We start from the raw sequence: 21,970 nt of genomic DNA, 5'->3' as shown, positions 1-21,970 counted from the left end.
ACCGACTGTTTATTGAAATGTAGCTTATTTTCTGAAAGTTCTATAAACTTATCATTCGTGTGCTCTTCTGAATTCAAATCACATAACAGGATTTACAGGGGGCCTTCCCTAACCGAGTGGTTAGAGTCCGCGGCTACAAAGCAAATCCATGATAAAGGTGTCTGGGTTTGAATCCCGGTCGGTCCAAGATTTTTTAGTGATGGAAATTTCCTCGACTTCCCTGGGCATAGCCCGCATAAACCAAAACCATAAAAGAACCACAACAACAACGGTGTATATTTCTTCGTAAGGGATATGGTATTGTGAACCATAATATGACATTACTGAGGTAATGTTTTAACCTTAATGAATACAGTTTTTTAAGACTTGACCATACGAGACGCGAGTTGTTAAGAATGTTTACCGTTTCCAATTCACCATTCTCTCATACTAATTTTGTCTACCAACTGTATTGAGAATATACTTGTTACGGTTAACGAGTTGATCAAGGGAATGTATTAACAATAGTTACCAAATATTTTAACCGTAACGAATTTGCAGTCTTCGGGGGTATTGGATCAATTTTTATTTGATATTTTGCAATCAAAAAAATGGAAACACAATCAACTGCAATAATGTACTAAAAAACAACGATTTATTTTGTCAGTGCATATTACATAATGAATTTGGATGAAAACTATTTCCGAGGAATGTTCCACGAAGACCCAAAACATCATGCTGGAGCCGGTAGATCAACACATTTGTTTCAGAATTATGTTCCGGATTCGCTTGATTGATTCCGGATGCCTTCATAGCCTCCTCTGTAGCTAAATTGACTGCATAAAATCCGTACATGATTGCCATGGGTCGAAACACATTTGTCGTAGGTCGTAGGTGATTGCGAGTGGGTCGAAACACATTCTTGCAGAATAATTACGATGATCCGGAATGATCTGTAAAGAAAGTCTAGACTTTGATTTTTGTTTGTACTCAATAAAAAGAAGCTAAACTACTTACCTTCATGATTGTAATATTCCTTATGAACAATTTAAACAGAATTCTCACATTTTATGCCGAGTTTTAAGCTACAGAACAAAAAGCCAGGCAAAAAGCGATAATTAGAAAGCGAGAAAAGAAATGTGCGAAAATCTAGTTTCGTAAACAAACACTGCCGATTCGATGTCGAACATGAAATGTACAGTAAAATGGTAACAGAACAAGCATTGGTTGCATTACGGTTTGAAGCATTTCAGATGCGGTAAATTTCTATGCGGGAGAGTATCATCGTACCTGCCACACGATATACACTCCCGTGTAAAAGTTTGGGTTCACCCCCTTAAAAATGGGCAAAAGTGTTCTGTCCATATCTCTGTGATTACACGTCCAATTAAAACTCTCCAGGCCGCATTCGAAAGGCAAAGAGTTATTCTTACTTCGTATGTATTTTTCCAAAAACATTCTTTGAACTTTGTATACTAAATTTTTACTTAAAGTTGTGACATTCTTCAAAAAACACACTTAAAAATCATATCTAATTTCCTCAGCATTGGATCGACAAAAATTTTATATCATAGTGTCATTAGAATGGTAATCTTATATTCTTTGAAGAGATCCCACGAAATTTTGGTGGAAAAATCTGGAAAGTATTCAAAATCAATGAAACAGTCAGTCAAGTCGTAGTGCAAAAGTTTGGGTTCACCACTCAGTATGGTGTATCGTGCAAAATTTTGGGTACACCTGAACTTACTTAAATCTTTGAAATCTCATACCAATCATGTACGCGCCATTATTTTCGCTCATAAAAGCTTTGAACTATTAAAATCGGTTGAAAAATGGCAGAGATATTGACAAAAATGATGTTCGTGCGGCTCAGGTGAACCCAAACTTCTGCACGATTCGCATCATACTGAGGGGTGAACCCAAACTTTTGCATGATGACTTCACTGACTGTTTCATTGATTTTGAATACTTTCCAGATTTTTTCGCCAAAATTTCGTGGGGTCTCTTCAATGAATATAAGATTACCATTCTAATGACCCTTTAATTTAAAATTTTGGTCGATCCAATGCTGAGGAAATTATATATGATTTTTCAGTGTGTTTTTTGAAAAATTTGACAATTTTAAGGCAAAATTTAGTATACAAAATTCAAAAAATATTTTTGGAAAAATACATACGAAGTAAGAATAACTCTTCGCCTTTCGAATGCGGCTTAGAGAGTATTAATTGGACGTGTTATCACAGATATATGGACAGAACACTTTTGTATGTTTTTTAGGGGGTGAACCCAAACTTTTGCACGGGAGTATACGAAAGTGACAATGGCAACTTTGGCAAAGAAAGCTCTCAGTTAATAACTGTGGAAGTGCTCATAAGAACACAAAGCTGAGAAGCAGGCTTTGTCCCAGTGAGGACGTAAATGTCAAGAAGAAGAAGAAAGGGATTTACAGGTGCCGCAAGCGACTTGAAGGTGAATTTTCAAGTTACAAAATTTAGCTTTCAGTGAATATTTCATAATTTTGTGGATTATTCTATAGGGTGTCCCAGAAAGTATGGGAACGACTTCACCATACAGTCATTTCGAGACTAATGCAGATAAAAATCTGATTTCCTCACATTTTATTCTTTTACTTATCAACAGTAGATATTAAAATTTTAACGATTTTTTCGCCACCTGTTTGTTTATGGTGTTACATTTCTGGAAGCTCTTCTTATCAGTTTTGCAGAAATAATGCATCTGAGTGACTTTGTTGTACGAAATTTGTGCTGGGTCATAAAGTACGTACAAAAAAATCTGAAAATATATTTATCATTGTCTATACGATTAATGATCAGACTATCACTTATTTTATTGAAAATTATAAACTTAAGTATATGAAATGTGAATAGAAACTTAAAATCCGAATTCAGCTGTGGTTGATTTTTGAAAGGGTCAAAACCAAGTCCATGTATATCCAATAAAACATGTAAAAAACTAAAATTTGTGTTGCCTATCCAAAAGTATAGATATTTGACATAAGGAAATTTGAAATGAAATAATTTTATTTAAACTACTTGCAAAGCAATATGATTCCATGGAGTTATCGTATGTGGTGCGATTTTTTAAAATTTTAACATATTGTCAAATGTTTTCTAGCAAAGCCAAATACAATTTTAAACAAAAATTCTTGTGGAACACCTTAAATACAATGTACTTAAACTCACCATAGCGAAGGTTTTTGATAAAAATATTTATTCCTAATTAAGTTTCAACAAAACACAAAAGTAGGGTTTGTGCTGGATAGATAAGAAATGATTTTCTAAAAGCAAAAATTTCAATGTAAAAGTTTATTTATTCAAACAAAATTTTCACAGGCAACATTTAAAATTCCCCTAGGGATAATTCCAATAACACGTCCATCATTTTTTGGGATTTCTAGACCCCCTCCCCCCTCCCAACCAGAACCACATAACAAAATTATAACACATTCCTATCATCAGCAGTTATAAATAACAGAAGTTGATTAAATGTTGTTATCAAGATGGCTTTGTTTTCAACTTGTTATATTTTTAGTAACACATTTATAACAACATTTGTTATATTTTCGACATCGCATTTATAAGTTTGTTGCAAATAACATCAGATGTCATAAACAGCTCAACATAGTTTGCAATAATTTTGTTATTTTGTAACATTCTTGCAACACATTCGGTAATAATTTTGATATAATTGTAACAGGGTTTGTTAAATTTTAGTTCAATTTGGTATAAATTTTGTTAGAATTTTTGTTATTTTAACTACTAACGGTACATGTTTTATAACAACTGGTGATATAAAAAAAATCATATCAGGGGAACACATTATGTTATAATCTTGTTTCTTCCGTCTGGTCGGGCTCTGTCACGCTTTTTCCAATACCTAATATGTACATGCACTGTCACACTTTCATAGACCCCCCCTCTCCCCCAAATGATGGGCGTCATTTTTGGATGACCCCCAAGGAAAAAAATACATTGTTGGATTGTATGTATCTATCGGATATTACCCATAACGCGGGTAGATCACCTTTTCGTGGTGCATTATGGGGTAAAGATCTACCAGTGAACCCTAGTCCTGACTGCTTCAAACGAAGAGAACAGGGTATCATAGTAATCAAAGGAACATTATTTAGTCCTTGTTACATTTTTAAACCTTGTTGAAAGTGACAAGTTTCGGTTTTCCTAGTTGCCGAGAATGATCTTGAGACAAGAAAAAACAATGAGTCGGATACAACAATTTGTTTTCTAATCTTTTATTTATCTAGTTCTCTAGTTTGAAGAAGTAAGGACTAGGATTCTGATGCATGGACAATATCGGTGTAATTTCTTGGCTTTATCAAGGGATCCCATTTTGATTTATAAAGGGGCGCGCCTGTGGAGAGTGTTTATCACATTCTTTGAAGGGTATAAATAGCGGAACCTTTCAATTAGAATCCTTTCCTGCGATCAAGCTAGGAATTACAACTGACCCGAGAAAGAAAACCGAGTACTTCATCACTTCCAAATAGTGATAAGGTAACACGACATGTACTAAACAAAGGACACGGGATATACTACAATAGATCAAATATTGGTCGCAGGGGTTTACAGTCCGAACAGAAAAAAAAACCACCAAAGCTTTGCGGCCCCACAAAATACGACTAAAACAGTTATTATTAATCATATACGAAATATAAGAAACCAATGAAATGGGACCAACTTTCTGAATCATACCGAAAGATTTGAACATTTAAGGTGAAAGTTCGTTGAGCACGTAAACATAGTGTTGCCACCCACTCGAGCCACCCAACAAGGCACAAGGTTATGTGCGTCGGCCAAAAATAAATCATCATATTCCATGTATACCTCCACCCATAGAATTATGCAGGCAGTTGCGCACGTTTCATACAAAGATATTATTGTCGATATGAATTCATCAAAAACTTCATAAAAGCACAAAATTACAATTTATCTCATTTGGTAGTGAAAACATGTTTTTTGGCCAAAATTAAGTTGTAATCGTTCTGTACAGTTTCCCCACCGAGCAGGAGCACTGCCTCTCGGTGGTGGTAATAAATCATCGTAATAGAAGACCAGCTTGATAGCTTCTCACAAATCTGCTTGGCGATAGACGTCGGAAGATGATGAACTTTATATGCTGCGTTAAGAATGGTGATCGCTTGATAGTTCTTACATTCTAACTTGTCACTCTTTTTGTATATTGGGTATATTACTCCCTCCTTGCACTCCTCCGGTAGCTGTTCTGTATCTGGGATACTAGCTATCAATCGGTGCAAACAAGTGGCCAACCTGTCCGGGCCCATTTTAATAAGTTTCGCTCTAATACCATCCTTTCTAGCTGCTTTGTTGTTCTTGAGCTGTTTAATAGCATCCTTAACATCACCTATTGTGGGAGTTAGTACGTCTCCCTCATCCGCCGTACTGATGAAGCCATTCCTCCTGCTGCCTCAGTCTTCCTCCTCTGCGCCATTTAGGTGTTCATCGTAGTGCTGATTCCACCTTAAAATCACCTCACGTTTGTCCGTCAAGATTGAGTTTCTTGTAGAATTTACGCGTTTTTGAGAACGATACAGCTGCTCCATCTCTTCGCACTCCAACTCTTCCAGGCGCCGCTTTTTATCCCGGAATAGATGCGTTTGCTGTCTTCGCTTCCGTTTGTATCGTTCCACGTTTTGACGGATGCCTTGCTGCAGCATAATCGCCCGCGCTGCATTCTAATCTTCCAAATCCGTCTGACACTCCTCGTCGAACCAACGGTTCCGTCGATTTCCTTCCACGAACCCAATGGCACCTTCCGCTGCGTTGTTAATGGCTGCTTTGACACTACTCCAACAGTCCTCAGGAGGGGCTTCGGCGAGCTCTCCCTCTTCCGGCAACGCTGCTTCAAGGCTTTGCGCATAATCAGTTGCGACTTCGGGTAGCTTGAGCCGTTCCAGATTGTACCGTGGCGGGCGTCGGTACCGAATGTTGTTCACAACAACAGCCGTTGGCGTACTTAAACCGTCACTAGGTAGTGGTCTGAATCGAGGTTTGCGCCGCGATAGGTTGTGACGTCGATAATGTCCGAGAAGTGTCTTCTATCAATCAAAACGTGGTCGATTTGCGATTTAGTCTGTTGGGGTGATCTTCAGGTGTACCGATACGGGAGGCTGTGCTGGAAGTAGGTACTAGTATGGTCATGTTCTTGGAGGCGGCGAAATCAATCAGTCTAAGGCCGTTTTCGTTCGTAAGCTGATGAGTGCTAAACTTCCCTCTAATCGGTCTAAATTTCTCCTGGCCAACCTGAGCTTTGAGATCTCTGATAACGATTTTGACATCATGGTTTGGGCAGCTTTCGTATTCACGTTCCAGCTGCGCGTAGAAAGTGTCTTTATCGCTATCGTCACTTGCTAGGTGAGGGCTGTGCACGTTGATTATGCTGATATTGAAGAAACGGCCTTTGATCCTCAACTTGCACATTCTGTTGTCGGTTGGCCACCACCCAATCACGCGCCTCTGCATTTCGGCACATCAAGCTGTGCCGCAGCTGTGTCATGTCTGTTGCCGCAGCTCTGGTAGCTGGTATAACCAACCCTATACGTATGTACCGTCGACCCTTTCCAGCAAACCTCCTGCAGCGCTACGATGTCGAACTTGTGGACGTTCAACAATTTGGAAAGAATGCGAGAGCTTCCCAAGAAATTGAGAGACTTACAGTTCCATGATCCGAGATTCCAATCGTTAGTCCGTTTTCGATGCCTGGGTCTATGTCGATCAACGAATTTACTCTCGCCGGAGGACCATCGTGCACAGCACTGTTTAGAGTCCCACGCTGGTACTAGGACGATGATCAGCCGCTCCTAATATGGAGAACAGACGCTGTTTTGAGCCACCCCTAACATGGAAAACAGATGCTCTGATAAGCTACACTCTCAGAAAACAAGAGCTCCCTTTTCCTGTCAGCATACGACCAAGGTCCCACCGGGGTTGGTTACCCGATCTTTCATACGGTTACTCGTATCCCAGGCGGCACCACGGTGAGGTAGGAATAGGAGTTATTGGACAAGAGGCTAAGGACCGCAAATGGGGTCTATTTTATACCAGCAGGTACGTGACGTTCCAATGGTACGCATTGTCCAGTCATTTACCACCCAAGTTGCTGTACTGTACGCGGAAATTCTACCAGAAGCTCAACGCATCCCGCAAATGCTTCGCAGACATGAGCCGGAATGTGCAGGGATAAAAACGGGTGCATTTTGACGGACTTATGGAAGGTGATTAAAACATTGAAGCAGCGCTATGATGAGCACAGAGGTGCAGTGAAGGAGATGTGTCCATCAGCACAGCGGGCGATGGAAACCAACTAGCTCCCACGATGAGGAAAGTTGAAACGCTGAAGAACAACAAGATCGCTGGCCAAGGAAGGATAGTATTGGAGCTGAACTCATAGAGACAAGCTCAGAGGATTTGCCGCTTACGTGTATTGACTGATAGTCAGAATCTTGAAAACGAAACAGCTACAGGAGAAATGGACTCATGAGAGGACAAACTAGAGCGTTAGACTTATTGTGTAATCACTATCCGAAAACCCCCCTACATAGTGCTATCCCAGATTATCTTCCGTCGTCTATCACTTAAAACGAACGATTCCATGGGAAGTTATCATCCTCGACAGTCCCTGTATACTTTTCCCGTAAGGGAAATTCTCCAGAAATACGATGAGTAACAGGTCCCCCCAACGCCTTCGCATCACCTGTTCATCGACTTTAAGGCGACATACGTCAGTATTGACTTTGTAGAGCTTGAAAGATCATGAACGAGAACAGTTTTCAAGGGAAATTCACAAGATTGACCAGAACAATGATGGACAGTGTGTTAAATAGACTTGCTGTTCAGTATTGCGCATGTAGTTGTCATCCGCAAAACCGGGGCCAGCAGACTAGGTCTGATTTTCACGTGATCTGATCAGTTGGTTTGTTTCGCGAACGTCATTGGTATTATCGATAGAATATTAGAATTCGTTCATCCGCCTGAAACGCGAAACAATAGAAAAGTCGACCTAGTGTTGAACGTGTCAAACAGAAAGGAAGCGCCTAGTGCTTAGTGAATATTACCGAGAGACAGGGATACTTTCGAGGAGATGGATGAAATTATTCACCTCATACCTGACCACAGATTGAACTTCCTGAAGCAGCTGTAATAAGCACCGAAACGTTGGAAGCTAAGTCATAATCGTTTAATTCTTTTTAATAACTATAAAGTCGAGAAATCCTTCAGTGACTGATAATAACGTAGAAAGATTCACAAATGTACCATACACAACGCTAGTTACACCTGACCCTGTATGGACATTAGAGACCATGTTGGAAGAGGACGCTTGAAGTCTTTGAATGAAGAGTGCTTATAGCCATCTTTGACGGTGTGCAGGAGAATGCTGTGTGGCGACGAAAACGAGCTAGCCAGTACGTCGATCCCAGAGTTGTTTTGTTCAATATTCTTCTTCTTCTTTCTGGCATTACGTCCCAACTGGGACAAAGCCTGCTTCTCAGATTAGTGTTCTTATGAGCACTTCCACAGTTATTAACTGAGAGCTTTCTCTGCCGATTGACAATTTTTGCATGTGTATATCGTGTGGCAGGTACGAAGATACTCTATGCCCTGGGAATCGAGAAAATTTCCTTCACGAAAAGATCCTCGACCAGCGGGATTTGAACCCACGACCCTCAGCATGGTCATGCTGAATAGCTGTGCGTTTACCGCTACGGCTATCTGTTCAATATTACATTTGATCATTTCTTCCAGGCCCATTTGGTTCCGGGCTATTTCCCGACGTCACTCACGTGGTGAGAGATCAGAGCAGCCAAAATCGTTTATAATAAATTTGTTCAGTGTAACTTTTTATTACTCTGAGTTATTTTCACTGAGCAAGCTTTACAGATTCACTCATCTAATAAAAACCTTGCCGAGTCTAATCTGTAGTTGGTTCTAACAAGATCAACTGCTTTTATGTAGTTATTGCTTGGCTAAATTTAATTAAATTTACGCACAATTATGATCAAAATGTTTACAAAATGCTTAAATTTATGTACATTGTTAATTATATTCTATTACCTTTTCGTGTTACGCTTTTTATGAATTCCTTTCTAAATACTTTCTAATAAACCCTTTGAGTGAATCTAACTTTTACTGTATATTTCTATCATGTATTCCTATCCATCGCATGCAATATCACTTATCCGTATCCATATTCCATATTTTTAGAGAAAATAAAAGTTTGTAAGTAGACTAGATCTTAATTGTTCAATAACTAAACCAATTGTAAATTTGACAACCGTAAAAAAAAAACATTTCAATCAAGGACTATAACCCAACAGTGTACACAGTCAAATTACTATTCCCAATACATTTTATCTCCATTCAGGTGCAAATGCTGGGATGCTTGTCTGAAAACCGACGCCGGTCAACGGTGGTATCGATTTCGTCAGAACATTCTCCAGTACGTAGACACTCCGGCCTTCGAATGGTTCGTGCTGGTGTTGATATTCGCCTCCAGCATCACGCTGTGCTTCGAAGACATTCACCTCGACAAAAACAAGCAACTGAAGCGAATCCTCTACTGGACCAATTTCGTTTTCTGCCTTATTTTCGTCATCGAGATGTTGCTTAAGTGGATCGCCTTGGGGTTTACCAAGTATTTCTCCAGTTTTTGGACCATACTGGACTTTATCATCGTATTTGTACGTATCGGCAGCCACCGAAACACAATGGCCTGCAATTATGATCATTTATTTCGCACTCGATCGAGACAACACAATTGGCTAATATTCAACCGTATTCTGTACGGCACACGCTCTCTCTTTTTCTCTTCGCACCCGGTTTTTTCTCTCTTCTTTGTCTCGGCTTCTCGCCCACAGGTGTCGGTTTTCTCATTGCTGATCGAGGAGAACGAAAACTTGAAAGTACTACGCTCGCTAAGAACGTTGCGCGCTCTTCGGCCGCTGCGAGCAATATCACGATGGCAGGGCATGAGAATAGTAGTGAATGCATTGATGTATGCGATTCCGTCGATCTTCAATGTACTCCTAGTATGTCTCGTCTTCTGGCTGATCTTCTCGATCATGGGCGTACAGTTTTTTGGCGGGAAGTTCTTCAAGTGTGTTGACGAGGATGGCGAACTGCTACCGATCCACGTAAGTATACGCCAAGAATCGGAGAAAACTCCGTATTCTTCCATGGCGTCCACATGTTGTCCGATACTTTCAAATTGAATCCCAACTCTCCAAATCACAGTCCACTATAGTACGTTGCTGCCACGGCCGTGCGTTGCTTAAAGTTCGCGAATCCAAGATTGTGTTTCACTTTAAGCTTTGAAACGTCCGAGTAACTGTAGACACCGTCCCCAATCCATCTTTAAACTTCAGAATTATTGTCCGTTCCAACCGTCGACTAATCGAATCTTGAACAATTCCCATTGCACTTCCGCTCGCTCCGCATTTCACTTCTCTTGCTTTGTGCCGTTCCACGCGTTTCTCTCCTTGCTCTTCTATCCTGCTGTAGATCGTCAACGACAAGTGGCAGTGTTTCGCGCAGAACTATACGTGGATCAACTCCAAGATTACTTTCGACCACGTCGGAATGGGCTACCTGGCGTTATTTCAAGTGGTAAGCAGTGGACAACTTAAGTTTATGCCAATGTCTAATTGAATATCTGCATTATTTCAAGGCCACATTCGAAGGGTGGATGGAAGTTATGGCCGACGCCGTCGATGCTCGAGGAGTTGACCTGCAACCGCAGCGGGAAGCTAATCTGTACGCCTACTTCTACTTTGTGATCTTCATCGTATGCGGATCGTTCTTTACGCTCAATCTGTTCATCGGAGTTATCATCGATAATTTCAACATGCTTAAGAAAAAGTACGAGGGAGGTGTGCTGGAGATGTTTCTTACGGAGTCGCAGAAGCATTACTACACGGCAATGAAGAAGCTAGGCCGAAAGAAACCGCAGAAGGTGATCAAGCGACCGATCAACCAGATCTTGGCGATGTTCTACGATCTTTCCAACTCTAGGCGGTTAGTTTTAAGTTTATGATTTCATCAAGGAGTGTTATTTAATCATGTTTTACAACTTTTTAGATTTGAAATCGCCATCTTTGTGTTGATATTTCTGAACATGCTCACGATGGGTATCGAACACTACAATCAACCGCATGCGGTTTTCTTCATCCTGGAGGTCAGCAATGCCTTCTTCACGACCGTTTTCGGTTTGGAGGCCATCGTCAAGATCATCGGTCTGCGCTATCACTACTTCACGGTGCCGTGGAATGTGTTCGATTTTTTACTAGTGCTAGCGTCCATATTTGGCATCTTGATGGAGGATATCATGATCGATCTTCCGATATCTCCGACGTTGCTTCGAGTGGTGCGAGTGTTTCGCATTGGTCGAATACTTCGGTTGATTAAGGTGAGCTTTTGATAACCGTTTGACTTACATGGATAACTACGAATATATGGTTTTCTTTTTAGGCTGCAAAAGGTATACGAAAGCTGCTGTTTGCCTTAGTTGTGTCGCTACCTGCACTGTTCAACATTGGGGCACTTCTGGCGCTAATCACCTTCATCTACGCCATCATAGGAATGTCACTGTTCGGCCATGTGCGGCAACAGGGTGCATTGGATGACATGGTGAACTTCGAAACGTTTGGGAGGAGTATGCAACTTCTATTTAGGTAAGATCAATTAATCGTGTTAGAACTCATCTCACAACTATATTCCATGCAGGCTTATGACTTCGGCCGGTTGGAATGATGTGCTGGAATCACTCATGATCCAACCACCGGATTGCGAACTAGCTCAGGACACACAGGGCAACGGAGACTGCGGCCATCCACTGTTGGCGATCACCTACTTCACCAGCTTCATTATAATCAGTTATATGATTGTAATCAACATGTACATAGCTATCATCTTGGAAAACTTCAACCAGGCTCACCAGGAGGAGGAGGTCGGCATCGTCGAAGACGACTTGGAGATGTTCTACATCCGATGGTCAAAATACGACCCGCACGCTGGACAGTTCATACACTTCAACCAGCTGTCGGACTTTATCGCTTCGCTAGATCCGCCGTTGGGCATACCGAAGCCCAATACGGTAGCGTTGGTGTCGTTTAACCTTCCAATTTCTAAGGGAAACAAGATCCATTGCTTGGATATTCTCCACGCACTGGTCAAACATGTCCTAGGGCATGTAGAAGAGACTGAAAACTTTAAACAGTTGCAAGATCAGATGGATCAGAAGTTCAAGAAACAATTCCCAACTCGTAAAGAGTTGGAAATTGTTTCCTCGACTCGAATCTGGAAGAGGCAGGAGAAGGCGGCAAAGACAATCCAGGCTGCCTGGAAGGATTATCTGAGGTGAGTGTAATTCAGATTTTGGTGCTCAGGAAACGTTTAAATGACAATAATTCTTATACCAACAGACGCAAACGAGAACGAGAGCGTTCCCCTATGTCCTTGGAGGACGATAACACCCAAACGTCAAGTCCCGGCGGTTGGCAGAGTAAGCTCTCAGCATTGAACTTCCTTCACCTGCAGGTGCACCGTCGAGGGACGGCAACGTCCAGTCGTGCATCGTCTCGTAAATCATCTCGTGCTTCCGATGCTTCCGATCTAAGCGAACTTGCTGGGCCCTGGTTGAATCTTCCGCTGATGCTTGTCTCCGGAACCAGTGACATGGTCAAGGAGGTCAAACAGCAACATGCCAATGGTTTGGAGCTGAAGGATGCTCCTGAAGCGAAAGGTGGTCGCCGTAGAAGTTTCTACAACTTCCCGTTCTTTCTTCGGCATCAGGACGCTGTAGAAGATCCAGCGAATTCGCCACAACTTCAGAAGCGACCGCTCAAATCTAGCGAGACAGATCTTTCGTTAACTGCTTCGCTGGACAAAGCAGTTCCTCCAGTAGCACCAACCACTCCCGTAATGAAACATAAACGTGCAACGAGCTTCGTCAAAAAGAAGCCACCGCTGGAACGGGGTTTCTCGGCGCAAAGTGCGTTGCGGCTAAATCGAAACGCTGCAGTCCGTAAGTTTGCCCTGAATCCCTTAGCTCTAGTCACGACTTCACCAACGCACTGTGTTCTAGTTGACGACAATCTGTCAGCCTCATCGGCCGATGTCAGCATCCTCGTGACTGAACCATCCCCGGACGTGCCTACCGGGCCTAATATGGCCAAAGTGCCTGGAGAGGCTACGCTAGTGCACGTTCTGGTTCACCGCGAGAGCGAAGAGTACCAATCGGACGTAGACGACAAAGGTAAGAGCCGTCGGATATTCAACGGCATCTGGTGTTCTCAACTGTCAGCACTCAGTCGGCAAGTGTGTTACCAACACAGGATACAAGTTCAAGTATCTTAGTGTGTTTTGCCTGCACCCTCATCACCCGTGTGTTTCTCTTTCTTCTTCAAACGTATCTTGTTCTTCTTTTTTCCGTTTTCTGTATCTCTTTCACCTCTCTTCTAGACGAGACCAAAGTGAAAGAGCCTCGTGATCCTTCCAAAGCTAGTGATATTAAAATCTCCCCTGGCACGAATGTTGACTATCAAATTCTAGGTGGCAGCACGGATGGACCTCGCCCTGTGGTGACTATCTGCGTTGAAAGTCCTCAAGAATCGCCCGATTCTCCTCAGGATCGTCCAGGATCTCAACCACCGCAGCATCCACCACCGCCACTTCCACCGGACACCGTCATCGATATGGTCGATCCGGAACCAATTGACGTCAACCTTCCACGTGATACCTCCAACATATTCTACGACTATGAAGAGCCCAAGGAGGACGCCAAACCTCCAGAGATTCCTCCGCGAGCTCATCAACACCCTCTGCAAGACCTGGATAGAATCGAGTATGATGCCATTCAACAGATGAGCAGCAGTACCAGTAGTGCGACAAGTGCGAGCAGTAGCAGCAGTGCTGCCGCTGCAGATGTCGTCGAAGATCAGTGTCAATGTCCTCCGTCATCCGAAGACACCCTTCAGCGATCCAGCTGACCATCAACGGAAACGTCAACAGACGACGACGACGGCAAAAGCAATGGCGAGACCGCTGACCGCAACCAACCGGACACCACTAGTTGACAATCTTCTTATTCTTTTTGAGTATCCTTATACCTGGCAGGGCGGTCTTCGGGTACAGCCCTTGGCCACCGGTGCAGCTACCCCAAACTGCGGAAACGATCGCTATCAACGACATTTTATACCTCATTTTACGACGCTTGTATACTTCCCATGCTGAGGAATGGGAAGGTAGCCGGGTACGGACAGTGGCCCTTCTTGGTTCAGTTGTTGTTCTTTTCCGAGTAGGCTACAAATCTACGGAGTTGTGTAGATAGTTTTCTAGATTGGATGAGCTGAAGTTGTAAAGTTAAGCTGTAAAATAGTTCATGTTTTATGTATATGTTGTAAATATAGTCAAGTTTAAAAGTAGTGTATAGGTGGCTATAAAACAGGAAACGTAAATTTTGATATCAGGTTGATACCTTTAGAATTTCAAAAAGAGCTTGAAACATAGTACTGCAGCGTGTGAATCATTGGGACAATATCAATCACTCTCAAGGCATGATCCGTTATTGACTTGAGAATTTTCAGAAGCAGTTTTTTTGTTCAAAAGCAAGAAATTTTACATGAAAACATGTTCTTTTACATCTGATAATTTTTAGTTTTGTAGTAGTGTTTGCTAATATCCACACTCCCAGAGTTTTCTTGCGATGCAGAGGACTTCTTGGCTTCCAAAAAGTAAATAACACGTCAACATTTCCCTACCATCCCCAAAATGGCCTAAATTCGGAAAGTGGAGCTGCTGACTTTCTGTTGATGAAGAGACGGAACAGATATCACCTGTGGCGACATGAACATGGCTATTTCCATTTGAATCGAAACCATTCATGACTGTAGTGATAATGACGCATATGGAAAATTATTTATGATTTAATTGAAACATTTTGTGGATGAAAATATTTGAGAGTGTATTATCGCTAGAATGATTCGCCGTTAAGCTTAGGTTACAATGAGCTTTCATTTTTGGCTACACGGGAAAAAAAATCTGTGGTAAAAATAACTATTTTAGCTGACTACGCCCATTCTTAAAACTACTATGGAAATTCAGACCAATTTACTATGTTTACGGTACACCCCACCGCATTACTGGTACATTTGACAGAAATAATTTACAACAATCTGATTCCAACTACAGACATGGTAAAATCGAGCGCTTTTCTGGTCTGCTGAAAATTGCCGGTGCGAGCGCTTAAGTTAACCCCCTAAAATGGTAGTTTTTACCGCACAATTTTTTTGCGTGTAGAGGCAAGCTAGCGATAATACACTCTCAAATATTTTCATCCACAAAATGTTTCAATTAAATCATAAATAATTTTCCACATGCGTCATTATCACTACAATGACGAAAACACAAAATATCATGAATAAAATCAATCGTTTCCATGCATAATAATCATATTGTCGCGCCGCCACCAAATCGGATCGCGCCAATGAGACTCGCAACGCGCCTCAACTCGCCGCATTCTGAAATCAGTTTTTAAGTGTGGAGCTCCATTTTTACGATGATTATGAACACAGCGCACTATTCAAATATTAGTCGAAGTTTGTGGGCTTCGTGGCCGTGCGGTTAGTGTTACCAAGCATTAAGCCGCATTGAGTCAAGAGGTGTGGGATCGATTCCCGCTCCAGTCCGGAAAACTTTTCACCAGAAATCGACTGTGCCAGTGGGCGTTGCATGCTAGTCCGTTGTCTAGTGTGATGCATCCTTCAAAGGGCAAATCGTCCACTGGAAGTATTAACGTGTCGGTGTCTTTAGTCGCGACGCTTGGATATTGAGAGAACATAAATTAAAAAATATGTTTGTCCTTATTTCTGCTGGTCGTTACGCGCATCTGTCAGTTTTGTCAGTTAGAAAGAAATTTTCTGCATCGGTGGCGATCGGACGTATCAGTGTTGTTCGTGAGAATTTAAAAATGTAAGATTTTTGGATTATTCATTTAAATTAAAACTATATATTGTTTATTTTTTCATGGATTTCGCGAATTTTAATTTTAATTCAACGGACCGGATTTCGACCGAAAAGACGATAAGTGGCTGAAGGAGATGAGACCCAAATAACTGATTTCCAACCTATTCACATTTTCTCGCCAACTTGGCCAGCAATTTCCCCACAATCCCGGCCGCAACCGTATTATCTCCTCTGGCCTTCAGCTGGACCTCATTCATCTGAATGTAGTACTCCTTGTTCACATTGCTCTCGGGAATCTTGTCATGGATCTTGAGCGCAGCATGCGAACCTGTGTCGGAAGATCCAACAGACAAGTTTGGCAGACTCCGTTTTTTAAAGCGTATCCGCGCTCCCGGACACCACCGGAAGATTGTGAACGGACGGGTGCAGATTTTGCATTCCTTACGATAGCGCTCCTTGATCTCCTTGATCATTCTAAAGAACGTACGGATTGAAGCCCAGACACGTCTGGCTGAGGACGGGAAATTCTGAATCCTTCCAATTTTGACGATTGTACGTGTTGATCGGCTTTGACATCGCCAAGAAGTTAGACTTATGTTTGCCCCCGCAATTTGCACAAACAAACTTTTTGGTATTTTCTTTCACATGACATATACGTTCTTAGGAGTGAGAAGAACCACCACAAATCATACATTTAGCATCCTTGCTGCAATGTTTGGTATCATGACCCCACTTTTGGCACCGTTGGTACTGAGTGGGGATCTGGAAATTTTCTCCAATGTTCTGGGATCGTTCCCATGTCACATGGGCATCGTACATAAGTCTTGCATTTTCTAAAGCTTTAATATTATTTAAATCACCTTTGGTAAAGTGAACCTAATAATGTTCTTGAGAAAGCTCTTTCCAACACGTGTCAGATTGGGTTCTTTTGTTCATAATGATTACTTGGACTGGGGAAAATGCAAGTTCTATTGCTGAATCAAATATTATTCCAGAATAAACTGTTTATTTGACGGAAGTATTGATTTTTAGGATGCATTCAAAAACAGTACTTGTTCAAAATGCCAAATAGGACGAATCAGAATACTGGGGTAAGACGCATTAAAATATTGCGGTAGAATGCACTATTAGATTGTCATCGTTCTCTGATGTTTAGAATTTTTCGATATTTGAGTTGATGCGATAAAAAGAAGAAGTCGATTTATCCGAATATTATTCGAAAAGTATTTGAGAAATAAATTACTATCAGTTCAACCAACTGATACTATCACTTCTAGTCTATCACTGATAGTATCAGTGAGAGAATGGTTTCTATCAGTGATAGACGATAGAGAGATAGTATCTCTATCCCAAAAACTTCTGATGATGATACTATCAGTACTACATCTCTCAATTTATAATGATTTAGATTATATTTCCATCAATTATCGATTACTTTTTTAAATCGATTTAAGTAACTTTCATACGGTTTTGATTTTGAGAAAGTCAATCAAGAAGAATCACAACTTGTCTTCTAAAACTGTTTTAAAATTGATTCCCATTTTACATTTTTTTACCGTGTACATCGCTTAAATTTTGCATGCAGCTCGCGTTGAAACACTAAGTAGTTCCTATCGTTTCCCACAAAAATTGTATGACAAAATGATAAACCGTTCGATTCAGGTACTTACGCCGTTTTTGTACCAGTGTAAAATTGATTCAAGTAGTGTTTTGTTTTGATTCGTGGTTAACTCACTTTGTCTCTCCATACAAATGAGCGGCGAAAGTAATCGTTAGGTTGCAAAAGATTAAAATTTTACTTGCGCCGTTTTGTAAATCCTAAAATTATACGTTCTAAAAGTGAATAATCGAGTTGGTTTAGACCGGAGTGTGTAGAATTTCTTCTGCGAAACACGTAGGATTGAAAAATTAAGTTTGTTAACTTCTCTGACTTGTGTTTGTACGAATAAGTTTTTGAGAATTCTCGATTACTTTATTAAATCGACGTAAGTAACTTTCATACGGTTTTGGAAAAATTTATTAAGAAGAATCACAACCAGTCTTCTAAAACTGTATCAAAATGAATCAGCTTTTTAACATTTTTCCCCGTTTACATCGCTTAAATTTTGCATACAATCAGCTCACGTTTGAAAACTAGGTAGTTTCTATCAATTCCCACAAAAAAATAAAGACGAAATGACGTTTCATTCAGTTACTTTTGACGATTTTGTACCGGTGCAAAATCGTCAAATAGTGAACTCGTGCATTGGTCCATTGATAAAACAGAATGATCATGTCCAAAAAAGTCAAAAATTGGCATAGAGGAAGTGGTGGCAAAATGAACAGGGGTGGTAAAATGAACACCGTGCCTTTTACCGAGAAAAAAAAAACAAATTTGATTGAATTTTTATCACACACGAACGATTTAGAGCAGTGATTCCCAAAGTGGGCAAATTCGCCCCCCGGGGGGCGATTTTTAGGTGCAAGGGGGCGAAAATGTATAAAACTGAATTTGGGGGGCGAAAATGTTAGAAAGGGGGCGAAAATTATGGTATGACAGCAATTGAAAAACAATAATTTATTCAAAGTTTGTAAGAGACACTCATATTTCAATGAAAGCATCTACATCTGAAAAAAAATGTTTTACTCCTAACTATTTCATCTGTTCTTGTGTGTACCTCTAAACGCGCTTGATTTTTAATTATGATAGACAAATTTGACGGTTTCCCCTTCGGCACTCCATAGACTTTAGCGGCTTCTCCTAATGTACATTACCTTCGACATTACAGCATCAATCGCGAGATTGAGGTTATACTCCGGATAAATCGGCAGCCGATGCGTAATTTCAATCATGATGTAAACCAGTGTTTCCCAAACTTTTTTGACTTTCGCCCCCTTGAGACCAATATTTTTTGGAATCGCCCCCCTGATACGAAATTTAATCATTTGTATTAAGTAGTAAACTTACGTTGGAGTATTCATCAAAATCAATACCGAAAATTGTTCAAATTTAAAGGGTGAGTAGTCAATCATAATACTTCATTTAAAATACCCCAAAGAGAATGTCTTCTACTTGTATATCCATAAAAGAGTTGTGCAATATCTATATTATGCATCAATTGTTTTCATATCAAGAAATCTATTATTTTGGCTACTGTTCGATCAACGAAATTGTCGTTCACTCTGCTTTTTTTGTCTTCTTTTAAAAGTTTATTAAGTTATGGAAATACATTTAAGAATTTTTTTAATACATTTTCGGCAGTTCTGGAAACAGCCCAATCCAAAGTCTGTTCTGATTTAAAATTAATAAATTTCGAAAAGATATGTACAAATTTGCAAAAATTATCGTAAATATAAAAATAATACAATGTATAAAAAATATAAGTAAACTCAGATTATTCTTCAACTTTCCATTTACCGAAATATATCGTTCAGCGCAAATTTTATTTTTCAGGCTTTGATCCATGCACTTTTATGACACCAAGGCCTATTTTTAAAAACAAAATATCAAAATGAGTAGTGAAGCAAATGCGTGAGAAGCAATAAAAACTTAATCTGCCCTATTCCAAAGATCGCCAAAAAGCTACCAAACATTAAACTTGGAAATAAATTTAAAATATCGCTAGAAGTTCTCACATATTTTCTTCTTTCAAAATACATTAAATGTTATATTAGTCAAAAACCATTCAGATCTCGAGATAATTTAACCATTAAACCGTCAAATTTGTCTATCATAATTAAAAATCAAGCGCGTTTAGAGGTACACACAAGAACAGATGAAATAGTTAGGAGTTAAACATTTTTTTTCAGATGTAGATGCTTTCATTGAAATATGAGTGTCTCTTACAAACTTTGAATAAATTATTGTTTTTCAATTGCTGTCATACCATAATTTTCGCCCCCTTTCTAACATTTTCGCCCCCCAAATTCAGTTTTCTACATTTTCGCCCCCTTGCATCTGAAAATCGCCCCCCGGGGGGCGAATTTGCCCACTTTGGGAATCACTGATGTAAACAAACAAACGGTGATGGCATTGATGCCATAGTGAAGATAGTGAAATTCAAAAAAGATTCAGGATATAGCCAGGGATGCAATTAATTATACTTTACTGAATTGAAACAGACACCATTATAGGATTTTTTATAATAATTATTCAACAGATATTTAAAGCAATAAACAATACTATATTGTGTAATGCAACATTCCATTTCTATATAGGTGTTTGCTACGAAAATTAAAAATCTGGCAATACTGTTGATGAAACCAAGACGGTCATGTTATGCTATAGTGTTCAACAAATGGAAAATGTACGTGAAACGAAAGTGCGATTGAAAATGTTTTTATGTAATTAATAGGTACGAGTAAATTGTACGGATGTTTAGAAAATAATCAAAGTAGACTTTTACTGATATCGTGAATAGGTGCTTAACCCAATAAACGTAGTATGTTTTACTACACAGCTTATTTCATAGCAGCCCCAGCTTGGTTTTTTCTAAGAGAATTCGTCATCAAACGTCAACATCCCACCGCAAAATCGCTAGTGTTTGGAGGGGATTTTAACCTCCAAATTGCCAAATAACCTCCAAATCATCACCTCCAAGTTAGTTCTAATACCCTCCGTTGTATGAAACATGGTGGCGCGTCGATCGTCGCAAGTTTATCGTTAAACAGTCAATTACAATTTTCGTTTCACCTACCGATAAAAAAATTCAATCAATATTTCGTTTAATAAATTAATGTGCTAATTAAATTTATTGTGTCCAATAGTACAGCTAACTTACAAAATAATATGTATAATTTATAGAAACTGTTTGAAAATGGTTCAATTTCCTGTTTTAATATGGTTTTCACAGATCGTTCAACATTTTGGTACCGTTCAACAATTAGCGAATTACCCTATATTGCATGGGTTTTTAACGATTTTTCCAAACCGGATATTGATTTTCGTTCAAGTCCAACCTGATATCGATCATCTTGTTCAAGTTGGTCAATTCATCGATTTGCACTATGAGTTTGTTGATGAAATCGATGGGCTTTGCTATCGATTTCCATGTTCAAAACTTCTGAACTATTTGTGATCAACCCCTAGCGAAATCAATTGCGGTTGAACCTCGTGTCGAACGACAGTCATCATCATGCTTTCGAAAGAGAAGAAGCAAATTTTGAAGCTGAAAGTGTTATTGAAAATTTGTGAAATTGAAGAATTGTGAAGAAGATTCAACTTTTTTATAAAAACATTGAATATAATGTATGGTTTAGAAGAAAAATTGGATTCCTCTAACAGATTTTCCTGGTTTTGAAAAAAATGGAAGATGCTAAACTCGGGCTTCCTAAATTATGGAAATTATGGCGCCTCGCTTGTTGCTGACTCACTTGTTTGAAAAAAAAAAAGCATTCAGACATTCTTGTTAGCTTCACATGACAACATAATGTTGATACACATGTTATTATACCGTGAAGGCAATGACGAAATCCACACTCAAGTCATGTGGTTTTCCTCATTGCGCAAACTTATAAGTAAAACACACGAAATTGACGTGTAGGTTTTTCTCAGTGTATACTTGAGAGAAGACCTTGAACAAACTTTGAGTTTCGTCGTCGTCAGTAAAAAATGAAGAGAAGAAGCACTCTTCAAGATGTTTGAGAAGAAGTCTACCTTCTTTGCGATTTGGAAGGGAATCTTGATTCCGCTAATGGAGTTCAAGATGACCTGCATAAATCCTTCAAAGTCGGAACAACTGACCCCGATTGGTGACACTGCACTGTTTGTTTCCTCACCTGAATCAATGAGCCTGTGTTAGAGCCTGCTTCGATTTGATGTTCGGAAAATTTGTCTAAAGCATCGAGTTGATAGCTCATTTCGATGCAATTATCAACATTAATCATTTCACTCTAAAAAGCTAAGAACATGTTGTAAATTTAAGTTTATGTTCATGCGCATATTTGGTGCATCAAATTAAGCTTAAATTTCAACGACCAATCTCTTATTTTACAATCAA

General features: G+C 39.9%; 1 protein-coding gene across 4 annotated transcripts in view; it reads left to right on the top strand.

Annotated features, from left to right (window-relative positions):
* LOC5575962 (sodium channel protein 60E) overlaps nt 1-14,869 on the top strand; it is a 798,459-nt gene extending 783,590 nt beyond the window's left edge. For 2 of the 4 annotated variants that reach the window (XM_021841568.1, XM_021841566.1), the window contains exons 26-34: nt 9,397-10,165; nt 10,533-10,637; nt 10,699-11,045; nt 11,109-11,436; nt 11,499-11,701; nt 11,754-12,386; nt 12,452-13,053; nt 13,114-13,284; nt 13,491-14,869. In XM_021841568.1, the coding sequence (XP_021697260.1) occupies nt 9,397-10,165; nt 10,533-10,637; nt 10,699-11,045; nt 11,109-11,436; nt 11,499-11,701; nt 11,754-12,386; nt 12,452-13,053; nt 13,114-13,284; nt 13,491-14,017 (3,685 nt within the window). In that variant the 3' untranslated portion in view covers nt 14,018-14,869. The remainder of the gene's footprint in view (nt 1-9,396; nt 10,166-10,532; nt 10,638-10,698; nt 11,046-11,108; nt 11,437-11,498; nt 11,702-11,753; nt 12,387-12,451; nt 13,054-13,113; nt 13,285-13,490) is intronic. The other 2 variants (XM_021841570.1, XM_021841569.1) reach the window with 2 other exon arrangements.
* The last annotated feature ends 7,101 nt before the right edge of the window (nt 14,870-21,970 follow it).

This window comes from Aedes aegypti, chromosome 2, assembly GCF_002204515.2.
Source record: "Aedes aegypti strain LVP_AGWG chromosome 2, AaegL5.0 Primary Assembly, whole genome shotgun sequence".
NCBI lineage: Eukaryota > Metazoa > Arthropoda > Insecta > Diptera > Culicidae > Aedes > Aedes aegypti.
This window is presented reverse-complemented; position numbering and strand designations above follow the sequence as displayed.